Source organism: Rhincodon typus, chromosome 36, assembly GCF_021869965.1.
Source record: "Rhincodon typus isolate 14 chromosome 36, sRhiTyp1.1, whole genome shotgun sequence".
Lineage (NCBI taxonomy): Eukaryota > Metazoa > Chordata > Chondrichthyes > Orectolobiformes > Rhincodontidae > Rhincodon > Rhincodon typus.
Window position 1 is genome coordinate 17459392 of NC_063367.1, and position 18776 is coordinate 17478167.

Genomic DNA, 18776 nt, shown 5'->3' on the forward strand with positions numbered 1-18776 from the left:
CTCCAGCCCCTACACCCCCTCCCTATCTCTGTCACCTCCTCCAGCCCCTACACCCCCTCCCTATCTCTGTCACCATCTCCAGCCTCACTATCCTCTAAGATGTCTGTGCTCCTCCAATTCGGAGCTCAGTGCACACCCGCAGTTTCCATTGCTCCACCATCGGTAACCATGTCTTGATACCTGGGCCCTAAGCTCTGGGATGTCGCCCCTAAACATCTCTGCCTTTTCCTTCTCCTTTGTGACACAACTTTAAAACTGCAACTCTGTCTCTCTCTCTCTCTTTCTCTCTGTCTCTGCTTTTCTCTCTCTTTCTCTTTCTCTCTCTCTCTCTCTCTCCCTATCCTCGTGTCCATCTTTCTCATTACCTTGTGTCCTGAGAAGTTTGCATTTTTAAATTGTTTTCACTAATTTACTGTTTGCCCTTCAGACTGCATTGGTCGTGGAAGCTGTGAAGAAGGATCAACTGGGGGACCTTTCTTCCGCTCTCTCCCTCTACTGCAAGTCACTGGAGTACTTTGTTCCTGCTCTGCACTGTGAGTCCTCGCTGCTCTGTCTTGTGGCCAGGGCTCAGCGGATAGTGAGCTCTCTCTAAGACCCCATTCCCTTTTGGACAGGACTTACTGAGACCCTGCCCATTCGATACCACCAGGAGACCATATAAACCCATTGAGCTGACCTGTATCTTAACTCCATCACCTTAAGTGGCTCAGTTTCCCTTGGTTGTGTAAAATTCAATTGACCAGAGATTTACCATGAGTCAGCATCTAATTTCCTTGTAAGGAAGAGCAGCCCCTACCCTGGCTTGTGTGTAGGAATGTTTCCTCAAGCCCTCTCCAGAATAGACTGGATTTTAAGCCTATTCCATTGTCCCAGAATCCCCCAACAGAACACAGCATCTATCTAACTCATCAAATCCACTCTAAAAGTTAAACACCTTAGTAACATTGTCTGTGAACACCCCTTCACCGTCACTGGGTCCAAAACCTACAATACCATCCCTAGCAGCACTACTACAGTGCATGGACTGTGGTAGTTTAAGAAGGCAGCTCACCATTGCCTTCTCCAGGGGCAAGTAGGGACAGGCCATAAATGCTGGCCCAGCTAACAATGCCCATGTGCCATGAGTGAATGTTTATAAAAGTATATATTATCATCTCATGACTGTTTTTCCTTGAAACTGTCTGAAGAGACTGAGGGTGTGGTGGTGGACGGGGACACCTATTGATGATGCTGGGTCTCTGAAAGAGCATTCCGAATAGACCACCTTCCCTACCTTCACTCTGCCTCCCCAACTGTCCGATCCTGTCAAGTGTGAGTGTTCTTTGCAGGGTCTTACTTAAGTCCAGAGCTTTGAGTGTAACAGGAGTGATTCAATACCAAATGATGTGCTAAATTATTAATCAAACTCATACCGTAATTGGCCAGCCCACGTGTGAGGCTATTCGTTGTCCTGCCTTATAAGTCAAGGCTTGTCAAATTGTAAGCAAATTAATTGTAGCAAATCTCAGGAAGAACAAAAAATACAAGAAAAACGTGCACCTCCCCTACTTTGGCCAGCAGGGGAGAAAAGTCTGATCCGCAGTTAGTAATATTACTGCTGACCCGATGGATTACTTCATGTAATCAAAGCTCAATCACACAAATCAACATCTGCAACATAACTTTTAAAAGCTGCATTCCAGGTAAAGATGCCACAGTCCCAGAGGACTGCTGTGTCATGGGAGAGGGATTGGGATTCCAACCTGAGAGTCACCACGTGAAATTATAAAGGAGGGACCATCACAGTAACCTCAGCCCGTGTGAGAATTGAACTCACGCTGTTGGTGTCACTCTTTGTTGCAGATTCAGCTGTCCAGCCAACTGAGCTAATCCAGCCCCGCAGGGTTGCTTAAAAATCAAAGCAGTGTAGAAATAAAATGCAGAAGTTAGTGATTGAAGGCTTTTAATGTGTCTATCTAATTCCCTTTCCTTTGAAAGTTACTGTTGAACCAGCACCCTCCAGCCTTGAATGCAGTATGTTCGCCATCACAAGGATGGGACCTGCGCTGGCAGTGAATCTGTATTGTGTATGAATGGCAGGTGCTAGCACAATTCTGCTAATCTTGATTTGGTATTTCTGATTTAATGCATTAGATGGATCAGATCGACCACAGAAGGCAGCCATCAGGTCAAAGGTAAGAGAGTGTTGCCTCTTGCTTTTTAGGAATGGCCCGTGTGTGATTCCCTTTCCTTCCTACACAGCCTCCCCCCTCCACTTACATAAACTTAAAGCTCATCCCAAACCTCTCAGCTCCATGGCCAATGATCCACATTGTTTTCCAATTCACCAACACCAGGACATAACAAACCAGGAGCAGGAGTAGGCCATTCAGCCCCTTGAGTCTGCTACACCATTTACTACAATTGTGGCTGATCTCATCTCGGCCTTAACGCTACTTTCTTGCCCGCTCCCCATAACCCTTGTACCTGTTACAGATTAAAAATCTGCCTCTCTTACATTTACTCTGTGTCCCAGCTTCATCACATTCCACAGATTCACAACCCTTTGAAAGAAGCCTGGTTTAAATCTGCTACCTTGTCGACTAAAGCTATAACCTCTCATTCTAGATTGCCCCGCAAGAGAAAACGTCCTCTCTACATCTCCTTTGTCAATCCCCTTTAGCATCTGGTATACCTCAATTAGATCTCTTCTCGTCCTTCTAAACTCTAGTGTCTCCATAAGATAAACTCCTCAACTCTGGAATTAATCCAATAAACCATCTCTAAACTGCCTTCAAGGCAATTATATCTTTCCTCACACAAGGGGACCAGAACTGGACACAGTACTCCTAATGCAGTCTCACCAGTGCCTTGTATAGTTGCACATTGGCAAGTACAAGCTCTGAGCCAGGACTTATCATTGGAACTTGTAAAAAATCCTTCTTAACACATTGTAAATGTACCTTCTGAGCATGTTGACACATTCATGATCACACAGTGTGCCATCATTGACTAAACACTAATCTGTGCCTGTACAAGACCATGTTACTGGTTTAAAGTTAGTAGCTGTTCACCAACACAAATCCCATAAGTGATTAATTGTGAGATTATGTTATAGTGATGGTTTGGAATTTGCTGAAAATTTGCACCAAAACCATGTAGTATCAAATGGAATGCTGAATATTTGCTTCAAAAAGATTGAGGAGCTTGAGTGGTGGCATGGTGGCTCAGTGGCTAGCACTGTTGCCTCACAGCGCCAGGGACCCGGGTTTGATACCACCCTCGGGCGACTGCCTGTCTGGAGTTTGCACATTCTCACCGTGTCTGCGTGAGTTTCCTCCGGGTGCTCCGGTTTCCTCCCACAGTCCAAAGATGTGCAGGTTAGGGTGGATGGGCCATGCTAAATTGCCCCGTAGTGCCCAGGGATGTACAGGCTAGGTTGGTTAGCATGGGAAATGCAGGGTTACAGGGATAGGGTAAGGGGTTGTGTCTGGGCGGAATGCTCTTCAGAGGGTTGGTGTGGACTTGATGGACCGAATAATCTGCTTCCACACTGTAGAGATTTTGTGATTCTAAGATTGAGGCTCAAGAGATTGGTGCCTGTTCTCATATGGAGGTGAATTGAAGCATTGAACAGCCACGAGGTTTTAGAGTCTTATTGAACCAAGAAGCCTTGATCGTAATGAATGGTGGAATAGGTTTGAGGGGCCAAAGGCCTACTCTAGCCCCTGATTTGTGTGAAATTTCCTGGCCAGCCCGCACATTTATTTTTTCCTTTTAATTGTTGCTAGGTAACTCAGTACCTCTCCAGGGCAGAGGAGTTGAAGATATTGGTTGCTAAGAGCAACAGGGCTAACTTTGAACAGGCTAAGTCTGCGAGGGACATTCTGAAAGGTAAGGATGCCTCTCCCAGAAATCAGCACAAGTTTCAAACCAAAGTTTCCACCCTGAGCATTATTCCTGACTTGTACTTTCCCTTGTTATCCCTCCCGTTTCCATGCTGCAAAGCCTGAGGAGCCATGTTCTGGCATACGATACTAAAAATCAAAAGCCATTGATGCTCATGGGCTTTGACAATACCCATTAAAGCGATTGGAAGAGGGGTTGAAGAAAGCTGGGCAGGTGATGGCCTGGTGGTATTATTGCTGGACTATTAATTAAGAGACACAGCTAATGTTTTGACGATTTGGGTTCGAATCCCACCATGGCAGGTGGTGGAATTTGAATTCAATGAACATCTGGGATTAAGAGTCTAACCGTAACCACTGCCGATTGTCAGGGAAAACCCATTTGGTTCACTAATGTCCTTTAGGGAAGGAAACTGGCATCCTTACCTGGTCTGGCCTACATGTGACTCCAGACCCACAGCAATGTGGTTGACTCTGAGCAATTGACTCTGCCCTCTGGGCAATTAGGGATGGGCAATAAATGTTCTCATTCATGAGCACCGTCCATAAGCACCTAATTCCATGAAGGAATTAAGAAAAAAGAGTTTAAATCAATCTGTTCAGACATGGAGTAGGTGGAACTTGAAACTGGACCTTCTGGCCCAAAGGCAGGGGCACTGCCACTATGCCACAAGAGCCTTGCTGAAATAAGAGTTTTCGCGATGCCCGATCAATAAAGTGGAAGTCATTCAGCCCCTTGAACCTGCTCCACGTTCAGTTTGAGCTTGGCTGGGCTGTATCACAGCAGTCTGTACTCCCACCTCCCAGAGCCCTAACACTCCCCACTTCCGATTTTTGTTTCAGAAATGTCCCAGGACAAACCGCGACTCCTGGCCGCACTGGAGATCAGTTCTGCTGCAATCGCCAAGGTAAGACTGGGTTGACATTCCCTGAGCTTTTAGGAAGCACCGTGTCGAATTGGGCATGTGTGTTCAGAGGGAAAGGAGCGGGGAAGATGATTTGGCTAAACGAGTGTCTTATCCAATTATGGCCTCACCTCCACTTCCCTGTCAGTTTGCCTTTGTCAATCCACCTGACTCAGCCTTAAGTGTATTCAGTGGCTCTGCCTCTGCTGCTCACTGGGTCAAAGACCAACAATCCTCTGAGAGAGAATATCTTCCTCACCTCCATCCCCCTCATTCTGAAGCTATGCCCCGTAAGTACAGACTCCCCCACAAGAGGGAGCAGCTTCTCAGCTTCTACTTTGTCAAACACAACCTAGAATTCTATATAAGATAACAAGGTGTAGAGCTGGAGGAACACAGCAGGCAGGGCAGCATCAGAGGAGCAGGAAAGCTGATGCTTCAGGTCAGACCTGAGGTTCACTTGACTGATTTCTATCATAGAATCCCTCATAGATAGTAGGAAGCAGGAAGTAATATTGGGAGGATGCTTGTCTGACTGGATGCCTGTGATTAGTGGTGTGCCTCAGGGGTTGGTGCTGGGCCCTTGCTCTTTGCTTTCTAGATCAATGATTTGGATGAGAATGTACTAGGCATGATTAGTAAGTTTGTGGATTACACTGAAATAGGCGGTATTGTGGACAGTGAGGAAGGTTATCAGAAATTGCAGCAGGATCTTGATCAGCTGGGGAAGTGGGCCGAGAAATGGCAAATGGAGTTTAATATGGAATAGTGTGAGGTGTTGCAGTTTGGAAAGTCAAATGAAGGTAGGAGTTATGTAGTGAATGGTAGGGCCTTAAGGAGTGTAGTGGAACAGAGGGACCTTGGAGTTCAGGTGCATGGTTCTCTGAAAGTGGAGTCACAGGTAGACAGGGCAGTGAAGAAGGCTTTTGGCACACTGGCCTTCATTAGGCAGGGCACTGAGTATAGAAGTTGGGAAGTTATGTTGCGGTTGTACAGGACGTTGGTGAGGCCACACTTGGAGTATTGAGTTCAGTTTTGGTCACCTTTCTGAAGGATGTTGTTAAACTGGAAAGATTGCAGAAGAAATTTACAAGAATGTTGCGGAGACTCAAGGGACTGAGTTATAGGGAGAGGCTGGACGAGCTAGGACTTTTTTCTTTAGCATGTAGGAGACTGAGGGGGGATCTTATAGAAGTGAATAAGATCATGAGAGGCATGGATAGGGTGAATGCACTCAGTCTTTTTCCCAGGGTTAGGGAATCGAGACTAGAGGGCATCAGTTTAAGGTAAGAGGGGAAAGAATACATGGGAACCTGAGGGGCAACTTTTTTACACAAGAGGGTGGTACACATATGGAATGAGCTGCCAGTGGAAGTGGTTGAGGTGGGTACATTAACAACATTGAAAAGGCATTAGGCGAATACATGGATAGGAAAGGTTTAGAAGGATATGGGCCAAGGGCAGGGAAATGGGGTTAGTGTGGATGGACGTTTTGGTCAGCATGGACCTGTTTGGGCTGAAGGGCCAATCTCTGTGCTATAGGACTCTATGACTATGACTCTAGTCCCATGCCATGTTCCTTATTGAGATTCCTATTGAATCCATTTCCTTAAATTCAACAAAAACCTGGAATTAAGAGTCTAATGATGACCATGAAACCATTGTCGACTGTTGGAAAAACCTATCTGGTTCACTAATGTTTTTTAGGGAGGGAAACTGCCATTCTTGCCTTAGTCTGGACTGTATGTGCCTCCAGACCCAAGCAATGGGGTTGTCTCTTAACTGCCCTCTGGGCAATTAGGAATGGGCAAGAAATGTGATGCTCTCGTCCCATGAGTGAATAAAACGCTTTCTGGCTCATTTCAGATCTGATTTCTCCCAGTTTTTCACTATCTTCCACAGGTTTTCCTGGGGAACCAGGAGAACAGAAGAGAAATCTGTTTCATTTTCTCAGGAGGACAGACTGACAGCTGAATCTGTTCACATTGGAAAAGGGGAAGACTGAAGGGGGTATTTTCTGTTACTCAGAAATAAAGTGCTGCACGGGAACGCCGGCCTAAAACTCAAATCTCTGGAGTGGGAGTTAAACTCTCAGCCTTCAGACTCCAAGGCGAGAATGCTGCTCACTGAGCCGCAACTAAAATCAATACAATATGCAGTGAAAGAGCAGGATAGTTCCACTGCACTCGAGAGATTAAAACGAATTGTTTTAGGAAGCATTGACCTCCCTGAACAGGTATTCCAGAGGCCCTAGACTAACGCTCCAGGAATAAAATCAGTAAATGCTGGAGAAATGCAGCAGGTCGAAATGTTAGCACTGTTTCTCTCCCCTCAGATGGTTTTGATTGATTTTATTGTTGTCACATGTACTGAGATACAGTGAAAAGTATTGTTTTGCGTGCTGTACAGGCAGATCGTACCATACAAAGTGCATCAGGGTAATAGAACAGAGTGCAGAATACAGTGTTACAGCTGCACGAAAGATGCAGAGAGAGAGATCAGAAGTAACATTTGAGAGGTCCATTCAAAAAACTGATAACAGTAGGGAAGAAGCTGTTCTTGAATCTGTTTGTACGTGTATTCAAACGTTTATATCTTTGGCCTAACGGAAGAGGGTGGAAGAGAGTATAACTGGGGTGGGAGGGATCTTTGATTATGTTGGGTTTCCTTCCGGAGGCAGCAGTAAGTGTAGATGGAGTCAGTGGATGCAAGGCTGGTTTGTGTGATGGACTGGGCTGTGTTCACGACTCTCTGTAGTTTCTTGCGGTCTTGTTTGGTTGCTGCTTGTCATTCCCAGGAGTCGGTGAGGGAAGCCCTTCCAGATCTGCTGAGTTTCTCCAGCATGTCCCGCTGTTATTTCAGATTTCCAGCATGCGCAGTATTTTGCGCTTACTTTGATGCTTCAGGAACAAGGGTCCAAATCTCATCATCGCAGCTGATGGGCTTCAAATTCAGAACAAATATCGGGAATTATTCTCAGGAATGGCAATCACCAATTGTTGTTTTTAAACAAAAGCTTGTGTTCCTTTAAATCATTTAGGAGGGGAAATCTGCCATCCTTACAGGAGGCTGCTGAGTAAGACGAGGGCCTATGGTGTTAGAGGCAAGGTGCTCGCATGAATAGAAGATTGGCTGTGTGGCAGAAAGCAGAGAGTGGGGATAAAAAGGTCCTTCTCAGGATGGCAGCCAGTGACAAGTGGTGTTCCGCAAGGGACCACAACTCTTCACTTAATATATTAATGATCCAGATGAAGGAACTGAGGGCATTCTGGCTAAGTTTGCAGATGATAAAAGATAGATAGAGGGACAGATAGTATTGAGGAGGCAGGGAGGCTGCAGAAGGATTTAGACAGATTAGGAGAGTGGGCAAAGAAGTGGCAGATGGAATAAATTGTGGGAAATTGTGAGGTCATGCACTTTAGTAGGAAGAATAGAGGCATAGACTATTTTCTAAATGGGGAGAAAATTAAAATCTCTGAAGTGCAAAGGGACTTGGGAGTCCTAGTCCAGAATTCTCTTAAGGTAAACTTACAGGTTGGGTAGGTAGTTAGGAAGGCAAATACCATATTTGCATTTATTTCAAGGGGACAAGAATATAAAAGTAGGGATGTACTTCAGACCACATTTACAACATCGTGAGCAATTTTGGGCCCTATACTTCAGGAAGGATGTACTGGCCCTGGAGTGGGTCTAGAGGAGTTTCATAAGAATGATCCCAGGAATGAAAGGCTTAACATATGAGGAACGTTTGAGGAGTCTGGTTCTATAGTCATTGGAGTTTAGAAGGATGAGGGGGGATCTAATTGAAACTTACAGAATACTGAATGGCCTGGACAGGGTGGATGTTGGGAAGATGTTTCCATTAGCAGGAGAGACTAGGACCTGAGGGCACAGCCTTAGAATAAAGGGAAGACCCTTTAGAACATAAATGAGGAGAAACTTCGTCAGCCAGAGAGTGGCGAATCTATGGAATTCAGTGCAACAGAAGGCTGTAGAGGCCAGGTCATTGAATATATTTAAGACAGAGATAGATAGGTTCTTGATTGTCAAGGGGATCAAGAGTTGTGGGGTTGAGAAACTTATCAGCCATGATTGAATGGCGGAGCAGATTCGATGGGCCGAGTGGCCTCATTTCTGCTCCTATGTCTTATGGTCTTATCCTTGTCCAGTCTGGCTGATGTGACTCCAGACCCACAGCAATATTATTGATTCTTAACTGCCCACAAGGATGGCTAAGCAAGCCACTTTGTTCCAGGCTTGTACAACAATTATTGATCTTGTCATTAATGCCCACGTCCCCTAAAAGAGAGAGATGCTGATTTCTGCGCTGCTGAGACTGGGAGATAGGGGGTGCTGTCTAGGAAGAGGAATGATGCAGGATGGAGCACTGGGAGGTTGGCAACAGTTCTGGAGTCCTCCTTCATTGGACCCTCCAAGAAGTGAAGGTATGTTGGAGCGGTGCTCTCAGGAGATGAATTGGGTGGTGTCGATGGGCTCGGCTCGGTTTTGTATATGGCCAGTAGGAGTGAGCTTGTGGGATGTGGCCTTGTGCGTGAATGTTTTATCTTCTGTTTCTGTTTCTGCCACCAGGATGAAGAAGGTGATGATTCCGAGGAAACTCTGGACCTTTATCAACAGAGTCTCGGGGAACTGCTGCCCATGTTGGCGAGTGAGTGGATCTGTCTGGAGGGAGGTCTGGGAAGGCAGTCGTTTATAATGCAGCCCTGGAACAGGCTTGAGGGAGGGCTGAATGGCCTCCCCTATTCCTGTGTTTCTAGCCCATCAACAGACCCATAATTGCCCAGCGAGCAGTTAAGAGTCAGCCAGATTTTGGAATTATAAGTTTTAAAGTGAGGGGGGAATGATTTAAAAGAAACCTAAGGGGAAACCTTTTCACACAGAGGGTGTATGGAACGAGCTGCCCGAGGAAGTGGTGGGGGCTGGTACAATTGCGACATTTAAAAGGCATCTGGATGGATATATGAATAGGAAGGGTTTAGAGAGATATGGGCCAAATGCTAGCAAATGGGACTGGATTAATTTAGGATATCTGGTTGACATGGACGTGTTGGACCAAAAGGTCTGTTTCCGTGCTGTACATCTCTGACTCTATATGTAGACCAGACCAGGTAAAGATAGCAGATTTCCTCCCATCTATAAAGGTCATATTGATGACCCAGATGAGTTTTTTTTTGTGTGATAATTGACATTGTTACTTGGTCACCATTAGGTCAGCTCTTTGTTCTACATTTTATTAGATTTAAATCTCACCAGCTGCAATGGTGGGATTCAAACTCATGTCCCCAGCGCATTGGCCTGGGATTCTGAATTGCTGGGCCAATGACATTGCCACTGTGCCATTACTCCCCGAATGCGTGAGCTTTGGCTGATATTTGACATGGAAGGACGGTGTGGGCTGACTTAGTAAACTCCAAAGCAGTTAGTCTTTCCCACACATCTACCAGCAATCTTTCTACTCGTGTTCCTGTGAACTTTAGGACGTTTCATTGTTGTTAAGGGTGCCATTCAAATGCAATTAGTTGTTGTACTACAATACCACCCACAAGAAATAGGAGCAGGAGGAGGCCACTCGGCCTGTAACACCTGTTCTGCCAATTCACCTTGGATCCTGCCTGAGCTTGGGCCGCAACTCCATTTCCCCACCTGCTCCCCCAATTGCTAGATTTCCCCGAGAGATCTGAGGTCCGTCTGTAACCATAGCCATCTGTGGTAGAGGATTCCAAAGATTCACAACCCTCTGAAGGAGCCAATTCTCTTTCCCCTTAGTCCATAAAAGGTCAGCCCCTTACTTTGGAACGGTGCTGCCAACACCCAACCTGCTCTGGATTCCCCGACCACGTCAAATAATCTGTCAGAATCGACCAAGTCAAGCCCATTCAGGTTTTTTTGTATTTCAATGATGTCATCTCTCTCCTTCTAAAACTCTCTGGAGGATTACATCTGAATTAAGATGGTGGCACCGGTAAGGTAGTGTTTGGGCACCTAAGCCCATCTGCTCCAGGCAGGTGGAACCCTTTTCTCTCTCTCTCTCTCTCTCCTTTTTGTTATTTTCTCTTCTTCTTTTATTTCTTCACCTTTGAGGCTGCAGTGTTATTGGCGTGGAGCAGGATCCCCTGGCTGCAGTAGGCCTGGGGCGAGGGCGTGGGGGGTGTGCCTGGCTGCGGTAGGCCTGGGGCAGGGGATGTTGGGAGCCCTGGCTGCGGTAGGTCCAGGGCAGCGGGGGGGGGAGCCCTGGAGGTCTGGAACACTTGGCAGAGACCATGCAGATGCCATGGAGCATGCATGAGACTCAATTTGAACAAGAGATTAACTCTTAATAAGTAATTTCATTTTATTCCTTTTGTAACTCAGAATGGTGTTGAATTGTGACAAAACACTTTTCACTGTATCTTCCTAGATATATGTGACAATAAAAAATATCATTAATTCATTGCCTGATAGGATAACCCCATCATTACAAGGAATGATTTAATAAATATTGGCTGTGCTGCCTCTTAGATATGGAGATCAGAATCGTGCACTGTATTCCAGATGTGGTCTCATCAAAACCCTGTACAAATTTAACAAGTCTTCCTTATTACTGAACTCCAGTTCACCCTCCAGATTTCTTGCTGAACCTGCAGGTAGATTGACTGTTTTGGCTGATTTGAGCTTGTGGTTAAAACTATACAAATCAGCGATCGATTTTGTGACCTGAGTGCTTTGGTTTTACACAAGTTGTCGTCACCCTTCACTTTAGGAGCCCGACTGACTGGCTGTGCCTTTCGAACACTTGACTTGCAGGACAGAAGGAAGCCATTCGGCCCGTTGTGTCTGCTTGGGTCTCAAATGAATAATACATCTGGCGCCATTCCTGCACCTTGTCCCTATAATCCTCCTTTTCAGATATTAATCCACTTCCTTCTTGAGTGCCTGAATGGAACCTGCCTCCATCACCCACTCAGGCAGTGCATTCCAGATCTCAAACCATGAGGAAGACTTTCCTCATCGCCATGGCTCCTTTTTGGCAGTTATTTTCAACCTGTGCCCTCTCGTCCTGTTTCCGTTGGTGGAAGGATCAAGTTTTTCCTGTATACGCTGTCCAGATCTCTCATGATTTTGAATGCCACTCAACTTTATAAAGTCATAGAGTCGTACAACACAGAAACAGACCCTTCAGTCCAACAAGTCCATGCCAAACATAATCCCAAACTAAACTAGTCTCACCTGCCTGCTCCTGGGCCATATCCCTCCAAACATTTCTTATTCATGTACCTAGCTAAATGTCTTTTAAACATTGTAACTGTATCTCCGTAAACCACTTCCTCTGGGAGTTCATTCCACAAAAATGTTGTCCCTCATGTCTTTTTTAAATCTTTCTCCTCTCACCTTAGAAATATGCCCCCCTCCTCATGAGAACCCCACCTTAGGGAAAAGACACCCGCCATTCACCTTATCTATACCCCTCATTATTTTATAAACCTCTATAAGGTCACCTCTCAACCTCCTACACTCCAGCAAAAAAAAGACCCAGCCTCTCCTTATAATTCAAACCTTCCATTCCAGGCAACATCCTGGTAAATCTCTTCTGAACCCTCTCCAGCTTAATTATCAAATTTCCTCTTGACCTTCTCTTCGAGTTGGCCGTCACTCTATCGGACTAGTCTCCACATCACAGTAAAAAAACAAACTCTTTCTTAACTCTATTACAGGTGAGCCACAGGGCAGAAGACGAGTGATTTTACATAAAGAGGTAAGTCTAAATCCCTGGCCTATTCAGCTCACAGGTTCAGCGCAAGTTTATTGACAAAATTTACTGTTTGCATTTGAATTGAATCACGCATGTTGTTTGTTCGTTTTTTTGGTTCTGAATAAGTACTACAAGTATCTTCAAACATTCTAAACCTTTTCCCCTCGCAATTTCCTCAGGTTCAGAACCTCATGAGCCGAGCTGAATACCTGAAGGAACAACTCAAGGTTAGGCTGATTGTTTGTTGATGGGAAGTGAAAAATGAAAAGTGAAATGGAATACTGACCCTGGGTTTGTGCAATGATTTGCCTTAGTGTGGAGCTGGGAGCTGGCACCAGTAACCTGGAGCTGTCAATGTCCAAAAGACACCAGCGAGATTATAACACATGCTGTGTGTATGAAGCTAGTTTCCTCATCAAAAATACGAACATAGAGTACAGTGTTAAACTAAACGGCTAGTGCATTTGATCCACAATTCATTCTCTTTTCTTTTCCTCTCCCCCTCCTTCCTTTCCTTCTTTTCTCTTCTCCTTTCCCGCTCTCTCTCTCTCTTCTCTCTCCTTTTACTCTCTCTAATTTTATTTCTCTCCTCTTTTTCTCTCTTGGCTCGCTCTCTTTTTCTTTTTTTCTCTCTCTCTGTCCTTTCTCTCTGTCTTTTTCCTCCATCTTTTCTCTGTCTCTCTCCTCTCCTTTTTTCTCTCTCCTCTTGCTTTCTCTATTCCCTTACTTTTTCTGTCCACTTTCTTTCTTTGCTTTGTTTTCTCTTCCCATTTCGCTCCTCTTTTCTGTCTCCTCTCCCCTCCCTCTCCCTTTTATTCTCTCTCCCTCCTACTTCTCTCTTGCTCTATTGTCTTTCTTTCTCTCCTTCACCTTTCTGTCACTCTCTGTATCCCTCTGTCTCTCTCTCTTTACAGTCCACCCATCTGAGGGATTTCCAACTATTTTCACATAACGTAATGGATGCTGGGCCATCCCAGCATCCACTGCAGCAGTGCAAGTCCCTAGGGAAACCTTTGGGCTCCCAAAGTTTTCACTGGGACCTTTCAGGACGACATGAATGGGCCAGCATTGCAATCTGTAGGCTTCCATTCAACAGTAAAGAGACCAAACCCAGATGGGTGAGAAATGGTGATTTCAGTGATGATCCAGTGACTGAATGGCTTGCCCCTCAATCTGAGACTATATCTCATGGCCCGAGATCCCTTCCAGCCAGGGGAAACATCATTCCCGTGTCTACCCCAACAAACCCTCTAAGAATTTTGTAAGATTCAATGAGATCACTTCTCATGCTTCAAATCCCTTGATGATACAAGCCGAGTCTCCTCAATCTGCCCTTAAAGGGAGTTAAGTCATGGATTAGCCTTCGTCTCATTGAGGCCATTCAGCCCCTCGGGCCTGTTCTGCCATTCCTTCGCTCCTCCTCTTCCTGAAGGGTTACTTTAGCATTTTTGTCGATCGTTTTTTTGGGTGCGGTCATGTCAAAGTGAATTTTATTGTTTTGTCTTCCTCAGATGAGAGAGACTCAGAAAGAGGCAGCTACTATGGATCAGGATCCGTTCTCGGAGTCCGTCAAAAGCAGTGAGTAAATAAAGACCTGCTACGCTTCTTCCTCTCACTGTTTAGTGTGGCCTGACTGTCACAAGCTGATCCTTGATTGAGTTCAGTGCAAAGCCTGGGGAATGTTGGCTATTTATCCTTGACGTGGGCAACTGAGGGCTGGCCCGATGGAAGCTCAGTCAGTATCACTGTGGACTCCAATCCGAATTCCCTTCCAGTACGGTTCTAAGCTGGTACTGAGGGATTGCTACATTGCCTTGGGTGCCACATCTTGAATTAAACATTGATAGGGCAGTCTTGGAGTCGGGAGTGTGAGACTGGATGGTGACTACAAGAGGGGAAGAAGGCTTGTTCAAAGTGGTAGGTTTTAAGGAGTTTCCTAAAGGAGAACAGAGAGGCTTGTTTCCACCTCTGTTGCCATAATACAGTGGACAGAGGAAGTCACCAGCGGTGGTGTCCTTAACTCTGGGCCAGAAGATCCAGGTTCAAGTCCTACCTGCCTCTTTTTAAAAAAAAAATAAAAATGTGGGAAGAGGAACGCAGAAGGAAAGTAGCTCACTCTTTCTAAAAAAAAACAAAGAGCTGTGGATTAAAAACAGAAATGGCTGGAAAAGCTCAGCAGGTGCAGTGGCAGCTGTGGAGAGAAATCAGAGTTAACGTTTTGGGTCCAGTGACCCTTCCTCAGGACACTGGATGTTGGAAATCAGAAACAAAAATCGGGAATTGCTGGAGAAACCCAAGTAGGTCTGGCAGCATATGTGGAGAGAAATTAGAGTTAACGTTTCTAAGAAGGGTCGCCAGACCCAAAACATTAACTCTGCTTTCTCTCCATTGATGCTGCCAGACCTGCTGAGTTTCTCCAGCAATTTTTGTCTTTGTAAAAATGGTGGGGGGGGGGCGGGGGGGGGGGGGGGGGGGGGGGGGGGGCAGTAAGGGCATGGTGGCAAGGAGGAGTTCTACTCCTCCCCAAAACCAGATCGCCCTCCCTTTTGTGCATTTCTCCTTGGACTCTGAAACCCGACCTCCTCCCCCTTCAACAGTGTCCCCGGTCCCAGCCTGACTTCCCCATAAGTCCAGCATCCATGGACTTCTCCTTGTGGTTCCAGCCACAGCCACTACTGTGTTCTGGCGCTGCTGAGGCCACTTGGATGGCAAATCCCGAGCAGGAGAATCCATTGCACTGAGGGGTCGGGTGGAGCAGAAAACCCCCCCCACTCAACTCGTTTAGGTCACCCCCATCGTATCACCTTGAAGTTTTGAAGCTGTTTCTTCCTACTGGGTTGGAGGAAAATGGGGGACGGTGATGAACACCATCTCCACCCCCCAAACTATGCAAAATTCACCCCATTGAGTTCTAGAAGTTCATCTCTCTCTCCCTCTCTCTCTCTCAATAGAGAAACTGTGTACAGTTTTGATCTCCTTACTTGAGAAAGGATGTACTGGCACTGGAGGGGGTGCAGAGGAGGTTCACTAGGTTGATTCCGGAGTTGAGAGGGTTGGCTTATGAGGAGAGATTGAGTAGACTGGGGACTATCCTCATTGGAATTTAGAAGAATGAGGGGGGTTCAAATTATGAAGGGGATGGATAAGATAGAAGCAGGGAGGCTGTTTCCACTGGCCAGTGAAACTAGAACTCGGGGGCATAGCCTCAAAATAAATGGGGAGCAGATTTAGGTCTGAGTTGAGGAAGAATATCTTCACCCAAAGGGTTGTGAATCTGTGGAATTCCCTGCCCAGTGAAGCCGTTGAGCCTACCTTGTTGAATGTTTTTAAGGCAAAGATAGATTTTTGAACAGTAAAGGAATTAAGGGTTATGGTCAGGGAGAGGGTAAGTGCAGCTGAGTCCATGAAAAGATCAGCTATGATCTTATTGAATGGTGGAGCACGCTCAATGGGCCAGATGGCCTACTCCTGGTTCTTATGTTAAATGCAAGGTTGAGCTTTTGAAAACTGAGATGTTGGTCGATTGAGAATCATTGTGGGGACCAGCGAGCATGTGGGGGCAGTGTGAGAGTGGGCTTCAGTGGGATTTTAGGTACAGGCCACAGGGGCTCGGAGACAATCTGCATTTATTTACGAAGTCCCAAATATAATGGGCCTATCTTCAGTGACATGGAGTGACCATGCCTACATGCACTTGACAGAAGATGATGCATTGACTTTTATGAATGGATGACTAATAGGTTCCACAATGCTGAGAGACAGAGAGAGAGGTCTCATCAAGTTATTAGTGGAGCTGACTACAAGGCCAAAGGCTAGAAGATCACCTCATTGGCAAAGGGCTGCAGCTAAATATAAATTTGATTTATTCGTGATTCTCTGTGCTGAAGTAAGACATGTTGTCAGTGTTTAATTAAAATTGCCAGAGTGGAATCAATGAGGAAAACACTGACAGAGAGTTAATTAACCCCTTGTCTCACTGTCTCCCCTTGTTCTGACTGTCACCTTCCCTCCTCCCAACATTGTCTCTGTCAAGTAAAAGGTCGTTTTCTTGCAGAATGTTCAGTCTTCACAATGTGGGGGCCACATGCGGTGGGTGGGGATTACATGTTCCAGTGGTTATCCAGCTTGCAGTGGAGCTTTTCACGTGAATGATGTCTTCGCCTTAGGTGACCCCCATCCACCTTTAAAAAGAAAGTTTGGATTTTTTAGTACAGTTAAACATATCATAGGGGCATCGAGCCACATGAAGACAGGTCAGAGAGATGCTCAAAGAGATATGTTTTAGGAAGTGACTTAAACCAGCTGGAGAGGTGAAGCAGTTTAAGGGGGAATTCCAGATGGTAGGATAAATACTTCTGAAGGAACAACCATCCAGCAGTGAAGCAGTTTAAACTGGCAGAAGGTGACAGGGCTTGCGGTGATGTCACTGGAATAGTAATCGAGAGGCACAGGCTAAAACTCTGGGCATGAGTTCAAATCCACCATGTTCTGCTGGTGGGTTTTTTTAAAATTAATTCATGGGAGGTTGGCATTGCTGGCTAGGCCAATATTTATTGCCCATCCCCATAACCCTTGAGAAGGTGGTGGTGAGCTGCCTTCTTGAATCGCTGCAGTCCATGTGCTGTAGGTAGACCCACAATGCCCTTAGGGAGGGAGTCCCAGGATTGACCCAGTGACACTGAAGGAATGACAATATATTTCCAAGTCAGGACGGTGTATGCCTTGGAGAGGATCTAGCAGGGGCTCCCACGTATCTTCTACCCTCATCCTTCTAGGTGGAAGTGGTCTTGGGTTTGGAAGGTACAGTCTAGGGAGCCTTGGTAAATTTCTGCAGTGCATCTTGTAAATTGTACACACTGCTGCTACTGAGCGTTAGTGGTGGAGGGAATAAATGTTTTTGAATTTGGTGCCAACTAAACAGGCTGTTTTGTCCTGGATGTGTCAAGCTTCTTGAGTGTTGTTGGAGCTGCACTCTCCCAGGCAAGCGGGGTGTATTCCATTAAATTCCTGACTTGTGCCTTGTAGATGGTGGACAGGTTTTGGGAGTCAGGAGGTGAGTTACTCATTGCAGGATTCCTAGCCTCTGAGCTGCCCTTGTAGCCGCAGAGTATATACCTAGTCCAGTTCAGCTTCTGACCATCCAACCCTGCCCCCAGGTATTGCTAGTGAGAGAATAAGCATGAATATTATGGGGAGAAAGGCAGATCCTCTCTTGTTGGGAGACAGTCATTGTCCAGCACTTGTGTGACACAAGTGTTACTTACCACCTTTCAACTCAAACCTGCTTATTGTCCAGGTCTCACTGCATTTAGGCGAGGACTGTTTCAGTATCCAAGCAATCACAAACGGTGCAGAACATTTAGAAATCTGCCATCCTGGCCTATGATCGATGGCTCAGTGGTTAGCACTGCTGCCTCACAGCAACAGGGACCCTCGGGCGACTGTCTGTACAGAGTCTTCACTTCTCCCGTGTCTGTGTCGGTTTTCTCCAGTTTTGTCCCACAGTCCAAAGATGTGCAAGTTAGGTAGATTGGCCATGCTAAATTGCCTGTAGTGTTCAGGGATGTGTACATTAGGTGTGTTAGCCAGGGGAAATGCTAGGTTGCAGGGATAGGGTGGGGGTGGGGGTCTGGGTCTGGGTGGGATGCTCTTTGGTGGGTCAGTTTGGGCTGAATGGCCTGCTTCCACACTGTAGGGATTCTGTGATGTGGCCCAGATGCACAGCGATGTGGTTAACACTTTACTGCCCTCAGTTCAGGGGCAATCAGGAATAGATAATAAATGCTGGACTTGCCAGTGGCACCAACATCCTATGAAAAACAAGAGAAAAATATTGGGAATTTGCAAGAGTTCGGAATTGGAGGAATGCAAATAGCTGAGAGTTCTGCTACAGAACTACTTTGTGAGAGTGCTACAGGAGAATGATATTGGGCTTGAAAAGGTAACTCTGTTTCTCTTTCCACAGAGGCTGCCAGGCCAGCAAATATATATTTTAAAAATATCACTTTTTGAAATGATGTCAGATTGTAGACAGCAATTACCTGCAGATTTGCTGGGCTGCCAAATTTGCAATTTGCCACAGAATTCATCATGTAACTGGTGCTGGGGAGAAAGGCTGGTCCTAAGCAAAATCAATAGCGATGTACAATTCTATAACTCCTTTGTGGTAGTGTGATGTCCCCCCAACCAATGATCTACTATCACTGACCATGATTGGGTGGTGGTCTCGCGCAC

General features: G+C 45.9%; 2 protein-coding genes across 4 annotated transcripts in view; one reads left to right on the forward strand and one right to left on the reverse strand.

Moving 5' to 3' along the window:
- The window catches only part of ulk3 (unc-51 like kinase 3), a 50708-nt gene that overhangs the window by 21835 nt on the left and 10097 nt on the right, over nucleotides 1-18776 (forward strand). For 2 of the 3 annotated variants that reach the window (XM_048617152.1, XM_048617154.1), the window contains exons 8-15: nucleotides 428-533; nucleotides 2134-2174; nucleotides 3771-3873; nucleotides 4731-4795; nucleotides 9383-9461; nucleotides 12505-12545; nucleotides 12722-12769; nucleotides 14054-14124. In XM_048617152.1, coding sequence (XP_048473109.1) covers nucleotides 428-533; nucleotides 2134-2174; nucleotides 3771-3873; nucleotides 4731-4795; nucleotides 9383-9461; nucleotides 12505-12545; nucleotides 12722-12769; nucleotides 14054-14124 — 554 coding nt within the window. The remainder of the gene's footprint in view (nucleotides 1-427; nucleotides 534-2133; nucleotides 2175-3770; nucleotides 3874-4730; nucleotides 4796-9382; nucleotides 9462-12504; nucleotides 12546-12721; nucleotides 12770-14053; nucleotides 14125-18776) is intronic. The other variant, XM_048617153.1, reaches the window with a different exon arrangement.
- The window catches only part of LOC109919271 (growth arrest-specific protein 1-like), a 24247-nt gene continuing 21867 nt past the window's right edge, over nucleotides 16397-18776 (reverse strand). Inside the window, exon 2 of the mRNA XM_020519261.2 lies at nucleotides 16397-16723. The gene's annotated coding sequence lies outside the window, so the exon portion shown is untranslated. The remainder of the gene's footprint in view (nucleotides 16724-18776) is intronic.